At 38.5% G+C, this 10,000-nt stretch overlaps 1 protein-coding gene across 1 annotated transcript in view; it reads right to left on the bottom strand.

Annotated features, from left to right (window-relative positions):
* Positions 1 to 7,441, bottom strand: part of tnmd (tenomodulin) — a 216,619-nt gene extending 209,178 nt beyond the window's left edge. The window contains exon 1 of the mRNA XM_062039802.1: positions 7,382 to 7,441. Within this exon, the coding sequence (XP_061895786.1) occupies positions 7,382 to 7,429 (48 nt within the window). The 5' untranslated portion in view covers positions 7,430 to 7,441. The remainder of the gene's footprint in view (positions 1 to 7,381) is intronic.
* Between the last annotated feature and the right edge of the window lie 2,559 nt (positions 7,442 to 10,000).

The following is a 10,000-nucleotide window of genomic DNA, read 5'->3' as shown; positions in this document are numbered from 1 at the left end:
ATGATTATTTCGATTTTTAAAAATTATTGGGGTCTTTTTTAAAGTTATTTTAAATTATGCTAGCATGTTGTATGCTGCGATTAATCCTACATAATCAACATTCAAAAGTTTGATTAATCTAATCCAAAAAGTAATCAACGGGGTATTTTTTCAAGTAACCTTAAATTGTTTGTGCAAGATAGTAATTTCCCTGAGATTAATTGTGATTAGTCAAAATTCAAAAGTATGATCAATCTGATTTTAAAAATAATCATTGGGGTCTTTTTTAAGTTACTTTAAATCATGTCAACAATTAGACTTAGACTTAGACTAGACTTAGACTTCCTTTTTATTGTCATTCAAATTTGAATTTTACAGCACAGATAAGAACGAAATTTTGTTACATAAGCTCATGGTAGTGCAGGATAAAAAAGGTGCATATATAAATAAATAAATATATATAAATAATATATAAATATATATATAAAATAAATAAATATATATAAATAAATAAATAGATTACTGTACAGATAAATATATATATAATTAATATACTGAGATTAATCTTGAATATTCAAAATCCAAAATTATGATTAGTCTTATCAAAAACTAATGGTAGGGGTATTTTTAAGATACTTTAAAATGCGCAAGCAATTTACTGAGATTAATCGTGATTATTTAAAATTCAAAATGTATGATTAATCTGATATGCAAAAAATATTGAGGTTTTTTAAAATTACTTTAAATGATGTAAGTGTGGAGGGCCTGCCGCGGAACGGGGTGTTGCCAGGACCGGCCTCGAAGACAGCGACAGGTGCGTAGATGGCCCAGGTGAGCCTTGTTATCTAATCACCCGTCGCCTTTATTAGCAGCAGCCGTGATGAGACGAGTAGTTGGAGTTGGAGGTGCTGCTGGGCAGCAAAAGGCTCGCACCTCGTGAGAACGAAATAAAACAGTGTTATACCCTGAATTCCTGGCAGTGTGTGGTGGTCTGAAGAACCCACTAGAGGGCAACCTCTACAGTAAGCAAGTCATTTACATTGATTATTCATAATTAATCAAAATTGTGATTAATTGGATTTACAAAATTGTTTGACAGCACTAGCTAAAATGTTAAGAAAATTACTGGTAAATTGTAGATTTTTTTCTGATTTTATTTTCCATGGTTTCCTATGGGAAAATGTGTTCGGCCTCACAAGTTTTATGTGTTATAGTTCCATACAGTTCCCTTCGCATTGTTTTAGAGACGGGTAAAGGCGACGGCAAAGATCAGCCACATTTATTATGGAGAGAATTTTGGACCTTCAGCATGACTTTGGTATGGAGCCATGAATGCATTCGCCATTAATGCATTCTGGGAGGATGTGCGATGTCAGTGACAGTGACCATAAAAACGTGAGGCGCATCAAAGTGTCCTCCGTGTCTGCTGAGTGAACGTACGACTCTCCTGTGGCAGCTTGCATAAGCGCTGGCAACTTAAGCAGAGTGGAAACTTTAACCGTCTGCCGTGTGCAATCCCGAGTGCTCTCAGGAAGGACGGAAGGAAGGTGGGCTGGTGAAGAGAGAGACAGGCAGGCAAAAAGGCAGCGATGGCGACCTACTGAGCGGTGTAAAGGAGCGCGAGGCCCCCCCGCCAGCCAATGCTGAAAGGTTTTGGAGTTGAGAATCAGCCAGGCAATGCCTCCAGAGCTTTAGAGCAGAAGAGCGCCTGCAGCCTCCTGCTGTTAGCGGGCAAAGAGTAAACTCTTCCCCAGGAAAACAACAGAAGCAGCATGCAAGAGGTTTATCACACCGTGACGCACACCTGTACATACATCTGAATAGACCATGAACCTTGCATTAAGTCAAAGCCACAGTCCACATTCGCTGTGCAACAAGTCCAAAGTGTTTGTGGCTACTCAACCACTCTGTGGCGATTTGACTTTGTTGTTTACAATTGTTTTGCTTGTGTTACACATGGTGACTGTCACCATTAATAACTGGAATGAGGAGGCAATGCATAGAGTATAGTAGTATACAATAGGTGCAAGCGTTTGGAAAATCAAGCACTCACCTTTTGCATTATTTGGAGTTGTTTCTGTTACACAAAGTAGCAGCTAATAATAACTGGCGAGAAGAGTGATCATGTTGAGTATATACCATGTTCGAGTTGGGCGTCTGTGCAAATGTTTGGAGATAGTCAAGCACACTATGGGGATTTTGACTCTGTGCTTTATTTAGAGTTGTTTGTTTGTTGTGCAAGGTGGTGGTTACCAATTATAACTGGCGGAAGGAGCATTCGCATGAAATATGCAATATGTGCAAATGTTTTTGTTTGTGAATAATCAAGCACGCCATGGCAGTTTGACTTTGTGCATTATTTACAGTTTGTTCCTGTTCTGATAGGTGGAAACTATCATTAACAACTGGCGGGAGGAGCAGTCATGAGTCTACAATTAAATATGTGCAAATGTTTTTTTTTGTGAATAATCAAGCACACCATGGCAATTAGACTGTGCATTATTTAAAGTTTGTTTCTGTTCTGAAAGGTGGAAACTATCATTAACAACTGGCGGGAGGCGCAATGAGTGTGCAAGTTGGTCGCCTGTAAAAGTGTTTGTGTATAATCAAGCACACCGTGGCGATCTGACTTGTTGTGTTATTTTGGGTTCTTGTATTTCACATGGTGACCCTTACCATTAATAACTGGAGGGAGGAGCAATGGCATAGAGTATACAATATGTGCGATTTATCTTTTTGCATGATTTACCGAGTTGTTTCTGTTACACATAGTGGCTGTTATTATTAATAACTGGCGAGAAGAGCAATCATGTTGATTATATAACATGTTCAAGTTGGGCGTCTGTGCAAATGTTTGGAGATAGTCAAGCACACTCTGGCGATATAACTCTGTGCGTTTTTTAGAGTTTGTTATGCAAGTTGGCGGTTACCAATATTAACTGGCGGAAGGAGCAATCGCATGAAATATGCAATATGCGCAAATGTTTTTGTTTGTGAATAATCAAGCACGCCATGGCAGTTTGACTTTGTGCATTATTTACAGTTTGTTCCTGTTCTGAAAGGTGGAAACTATCATTAACAACTGGCGGGAGGAGCAGTCATGATGAGTATACAATGTGTGCAAGTGGGTCGCCTGTAAAAGTGTTTGTGTATAATCAAGCACACCGTGGCGATCTGACTTTTTGTGTTATTTTAAGTTGTTGGTATTTCACATGGTGACCGTTACCATTAATAACTGGAGGGAGGAGCAATGGCATACAGTATACAATATGTGCGATTTGTCTTTTTGCATGATTTACAGAGTTGTTTCTATTACACAAAATGGCAATTATTGTTAATAATAACTGGCGAGAAGAGCAATCATGTTGAGTATATACCATGTTCGAGTTGGGCGTCTGTGCAAATGTTTGCAGATAGTCAGGCACACTCTTGGGATTTTGACTCTGTGCTTTATTTAGAGTTGTTTGTTTGTTGTGCAAGGTGGTGGTTACCAATAATAACTGGCGGAAGGAGCAATTGCATGAAATATGCAGCACGCGCAAATGTTTTTGTTTGTGAATAATCAAGCACGCCATGGCAGTTTGACTTTGTGCATTATTTACAGTTTGTTCCTGTTCTGAAAGGTGGACACTATCATTAACAACTGGCGGGAGAAACAGTCAGGAGTATACAATAAAATATGTGCAAATGTTTTTGTGTGTGAATAATCAAGCACGCCATGGCAGTTTGACTTTGTGCATTATTTACAGTTTGTTCCTGTTCTGATAGGTGGAAACTATCATTAACAACTGGCGGGAGGGGCAGTCATGAGTCTACAATTAAATATGTGCAAATGTTTTTTTTTGTGAATAATCAAGCACGCCATGACAATTAGACTTTGTGCATTATTTACAGTTTGTTCCTGTTCTGATAGGTGGAAACTATTATTAACAACTGGCGGGAGGGGCAGTCATGAGTCTACAATTAAATATGTGCAAATGTTTTTTTTTTGTGAATAATCAAGCACGCCATGACAATTAGACTTTGTGCATTATTTACAGTTTGTTTCTGTTCTGTAAGGTGGCAACTATCATTAACAACTCGTGGGATTAGCAATGAGTGTGCAAGTTGGTGTTTGTGTATAATCAAGCACACCGTGGCAATCGGACTTTTCGTGTTATTTTGGGTTCTTGTATTTCACATGGTGACCGTTACCATTAATAACTGGAGGGAGGAGCAATGGCATAGAGTATACAATATGTGCGATTTGTCTTGTTGCATGATTTACGGAGTTGTTTCTGTTACACATAGTGGCTGTTATTATTAATAACTGGTGGGATGAGTGATCATGTTGAGTAAATAACATGTTCAAGTTGGGCGTCTGTGCAAATGTTTGGAGATAGTCAAGCACACACTGGGCATATGACTCTGTGCGTTATTTAGAGTTGTTTGTTTGTTGTGCAAGGTGGCGGTTACCAATAACATCTGGCGGAAGGAGAAATCGCATGAAATATGCAATATGTGCAAATGTTTTTGTTTGTGAATGATCAAGCACGCCATGGCAGTTTGACTTTGTGCATTATTTACAGTTTGTTCCTGTTCTGAAAGGTGGACACTATCATTAACAACTGGCGGGAGAAACAGTCAGGAGTATACAATAAAATATGTGCAAATGTTTTTGTGTGTGAATAATCAAGCACGCCATGGCAGTTTGACTTTGTGCATTATTTACAGTTTGTTTCTGTTCTTAAAGGTGGAAACTATCATTAACAACTGGCGGCAGGAGCAGTCATGATGAGCATACAATGTGTGTATAATCAAGCACACCGTGGCGATCTGACTTTTCGTGTTATTTTGGGTTCTTGTATTTCACATGGTGACCCTTACCATTAATAACTGGAGGGAAGAGCAATGGCATAGAGTATACAATATGTGCGATTTGTCATTTAGCATGATTTACGGAGTTGTTTCTGTTACACATAGTGGCTGTTATTAGTAATACCTGGCGGGATGAGTGATCATGTTGAGTATATATCATGTTCAAGTTGGGCGTCTGTGCAAATGTTTGGAGATAGTCAAGCACACTCTGGCGATATAACTCTGTGCGTTACTTAGAGTTGTTTGTTTGTTGTGCAAGGTGGTGGTTACCAATAATAACTGGCGGAAGGAGCAATCACATGAAATATGCAGTATGCGCAATTGTTTTTGTTTGTGAATAATCAAGCACGCCATGGCAGTTTGACTTTGTGCATTATTTACAGTTTGTTCCTGTTCTGATAGGTGGAAACTATAATTAACAACTGGCGGGAGGGGCAGTCATGAGTCTACAATTAAATATGTGCAAATGTTTTATTTTGTGAATAATCAAGCATGCCATGGCAATTAGACTTTGTGCATTATTTACAGTTTGTTTTTGTTCTGTAAGGTGGCAACTATCATTAACAACAGACGGGATTAGCAATGAGTGTGCAAGTTGGTCGCCTGTAAAATGGTGACCGTTACCATTAATAACTGGAGGGAGGAGCAATGGCATAGAGTATACAATATGTGCGATTTGGCGATTTGTCTTTTTGCATGATTTACGGAGTTGTTTTTGTTACACAAAGTGGCAGTTATTAATAATACCTGGCGGGATGAGTGATCATGTTGAGTAAATAACATGTTCAAGTTGGGCGTCTGTGCAAATGTTTGGATATAGTGAAGCACACTCTGGCGATATGACTCTGTGCGTTATTTAGAGTTTGTTTGTTGTGCAAGGTGGCGGTTACCGATAACAACTGGCGGAAGGAGCAATCGCATGAAATATGCAATATGTGCAAATGTTTTTGTTTGTGAATGATCAAGCACGCCATGGCAGTTTGACTTTGTGCATTATTTACAGTTTGTTCCTGTACTGAAAGGTGGAAACTATCATTAACTGGCGGGAGAAGCAGTCATGAGTATACAATAAAATATGTGCAAATGTTTTTATATGTGAATGATCAAGCGCGCCATGGCAGTTTGACTTTGTGCACTATTTACAGTTTGTTTCTGTTCTGAAAGGTGGAAACTATCATTAACAACTGGCGGGGGGAGCAGTCATGATGAGTATACACTGTGTGCAAGTTGGTCGCCTGTAAAAGTGTTTGTGTATAATCAAGCAGACCGTGGCAATTTGATTTTGTGCATTACTTAGAGTTGTGTGTTTCTGTTGCGCAAGGTGGCGGTTATCATTGATATCTGACGGGAGGAGCAACTGCATAGAGTATACTATATGTGTGTCCTTCTGTTATCAAGCACACTGTGGCAATTTCACTATGTGCATTATTTAGAGTTGTTTGTTTCTGTTATGAAGGGTGGCGACTATCATAAACAACTGGCGGGAGGAGCAATCGTGTTGAGTATACAATATGTGCAAGTTAGTCACCTGTGCAAGTGTATGTGTATAACCAAGCACACAGTGGCGTTTTGAATTTGGACTTTTTTGTATTTTGTTTGTGTTACACATGGTGTTACCATTAATAACTGGTGGGAGGAGCAATCACAGAGATGATACAGTATGTGCAAGTGACTGAATGATAAGGCATACCATGGTGATTTGATATTGTGCATTTTTTAGAGTTGTTTGTTTCTGGTAAAAAAAAAAGTGTCGGTCGATTAACATTAATAACTGGTGGGAGGAGCAATCAAAATGAGTATACAATATGTGCAAGTTGGGCGTCCATTGACTTTGGGCGTTATTTAAGAGTTGTTTTTTTATTTTATGAAAGGTGGCGGTTATCATTAATACCTGCTGGGAGGAGAAATCCTACTGGGAGTACAATATGTCAATGTTGTCTTTTGTTGAGCTCTAAAGTGTGAAATAGGCAGCGCTAAAAATGACATTTTCTAACTGGAGGACTCAAAAGGTATACCAACATTTTACCAAAACAACACTTAGACTTTCTACAAGACGTTTTTTTTTACGTTGCCAAAAAAGTAGAAGAAAAAAAATTAAACATACAATTTTTAGCGTATTTATGATGTCAACCTCATTAAACACGGGTGACTTAAATAATAAATAAATAATAAATAATAACAAATATGTTGTGAGCAAAAAGGAAAGAATAAAAAAGTGAGTGACACCACAACATGGGAGATATAATTAAAGTGTGACGACCCCCCAAAAAGGGACAAGCGGTAGAAAATGGATGGATGGATATAAACAATGAGAAATACAATTTTGTGGACAAATTGGAATTTCTGAGAAAACTTCAAATCACTGCCTGAGTGAGGCACAGAAATGCTGTTTAAATTATTCAGATTGCATCATTTTAATTTGAAAACCATTGAAATTAACTGCTTTTTTTCTGACACCCACCTAAAGAGTGTAAACAATTAGAAAATTATTAAGTAAAATTCAATATATAAAAATGTTCAATAAAAAAAAAAAAAAAATACTCACATCTTTGCACAGAACCTGCTGGCTGCTGGAATGGCTGCGAGCCTCCATGATGCAAGTCCACTGAAGGGATTGTTCCGATCCTCTAAGACGAGAGGAAAAAAAAAACATCTGCCATTCCATTGCTATAATTTAGGAGCACGCTGAAGGGGCGGGAAGTTTTTTTTTATGTCTTTTTTTTTTTTTTTTTTTTTTTTAGTCGGAGTGGAATTACTGCAACATTTGTGATAGTCATTAAAAGTGAAGCGGATGTCTCCCGCTCTCCTTTTCAAAGGTGGAATGCCACGAATGGTGAAGAAATAACACAGGCGAGGATGAAAAAATAAGTACGGAACAAAAACAATATGCACTTATTCAACACAATAAAATAGAATTTTTTTTTCTCACTTCGCACAATAAATATTGAACCAGTTTTAGCCACCCTACAACAACACATGCACGCCCTTTAAAAGGGTCATATTATTATTATTATGATTTCTTATTTACATCTAAATAGGGTTGCAAAAATCCGGAAATATTCAAAGTGGGAAACTTCCCATGGGAATTAATGGGAATAAACATTGAATGCAACATGCTAGATCTTGCAGCATGATTATTAGCTAAAACAACCTGATTTAATGCAAGTTCAGTAGAATTTCAACCCTGCACTGTGCATTCCTCCATCACATGTGCAGATAATTCCCAGCATGCTACACACTACAGCAGGGCTATTGAGGCCACACTAGTGTAGTGCCCAAGGACTTCATCCAGTCGGATAAGTTTTGATGATATTACTGCGGTAAATAGATTTGATCTATGGTATTTAAGTTTAATAGAGGTGTAATTGCTTGTTACTGTAGACTAGCTAGCTGTTCCTGTACTTGTTAAATGATTTTGGGGGCAATATCTCTAGCTAGCTATGTTTATGTACCACCACAGTCTCATAATGAACCGAAAATATTTCTCCGGTAGCCGTGATGCTAATTTTCTCTATGTTAAATCCCATTCATTTATGCTAACAACGTTAGCCATACTTGCCAACCCTCCCGTTTTTAGCGGGAGAATCCCGGTATTCAGCGCCTCTCCCGACAACCTCCCGGCAGAGATTTTCTCCCGACAAACTCCCGGTATTCAGCCGGAGCTGGAGGCCACGCCCCCTCCAGCTCAATGCGGACCTGAGTGGGGACAGCCGTTCTCACGTCCGCTTTCCCAGCAGCTTGCCTGCCCAATGACGTCATAACATCTACGGCTTTTAGAGAGTAGAGTGCACAACAAGGAGAGAGAGTTCTTGGTTTCTTATGTGGGTTTATTGTTAGGCAGTTTCACTAACGTCCTCCCAGCGCGGTAACAACACACAACAACAGCAGTCACGTTTAGTCTACCGTAAAGCAGTTCGTCTGCCATAAACAGCTATGTTGTGACACTCTTAAACAAGACAATGCCACCTACTGGATAGCCTGCAGAACACTGAAATTCAAGTATGTCTTTTATTTATATGTATAATAAAATTTAAAAAAAAAATATATATAGCTAGAATTCACTGAAAGTCAAGTATTTCATACATATATATATATATATATATATATATATATATATATATATATATATATATATATATATATATATATATATATATATATATATATATATATGAAATACTTAATTTTTGGTGAATTCTAGCTGTAAATATACTATCCTTTTGGGGCGGCATAGCTTGGTTGGTAGAGTGGCCGTGCCAGCAACTTCAGGGTTCCAGGTTCGATTCCCGCTTCCGCCATCCTAGTCACTGCCGTTGTGTCCTTGGGCAAGACACTTTACCCACCTGTTCCCAGTGCCACCCACACTGGTTTAAATGTAACTTAGACATTGGGTTTCACTATGTAAAGCGCTTTGAGTCACTAGAGAAAAGCGCTATATAAGTATAATTCACTTCACTTCCTTTTAACCACGCCCCCTCCCCCTCCCCCCCCCCCCCCCCCCCCCCCCCCCCACACACCTCCCGATATTGGAGGTCTCAAGGTTGGCAAGTATGACGTTAGCGATCCGAATTTACCTTTTTTTGCAAATACTAAATCAAAACGTGTAGTTTCCTGTGCCTTCTGTTCTGCCAGCCATTCTGTTGTCATACAAGAATGTAGGTTATAGTTTGATTTAGCATGCTGATTGAGTGTTCATTTATTCATCTAGCCTATTTCTATTCATTTGTCCATCAGTAAAATATTTTTAAAGACTACTCCAATTGTTTATCTAACTATTTGTATCTGTGTGTGACATTGCATTAGTGTTTTACAAGAATAAATAAATGCAAACAGAATAAAGCCACGTACACCATCTGATGTGTGGAGACATTTCACCCCAACCAATGTAGGCGGAAAAGGCTGTGTACATTTGCAAATACTGTGCAAAGAGCTACGTCAAAAATGCCACAAAGATGCAGCAGCATTTAGACAAGTGCTCAATAATATATCATTATTGTAATTCCCCATTCATTCCCATATATTCCCATTAATTCCCATGGACGGTGTCCAACTTTGAATAATCAAAAAACGGTCAATATTTCCAAACTTCCCGAGCTTAACTTCCCGTGGTAAATTTCCGGAAAGTTTCTGGAAATTTACCGGAAACTTTCCACCCCTTTGGAAC

The sequence above is a fragment of the Entelurus aequoreus genome, linkage group LG28 (assembly GCF_033978785.1).
Source record: "Entelurus aequoreus isolate RoL-2023_Sb linkage group LG28, RoL_Eaeq_v1.1, whole genome shotgun sequence".
In the NCBI taxonomy this organism is placed as follows: Eukaryota; Metazoa; Chordata; class Actinopteri; order Syngnathiformes; family Syngnathidae; genus Entelurus; species Entelurus aequoreus.
The sequence above is the reverse complement of the archived record's forward strand: the minus strand, read 5'-3'. Positions and strand labels throughout refer to the sequence as shown.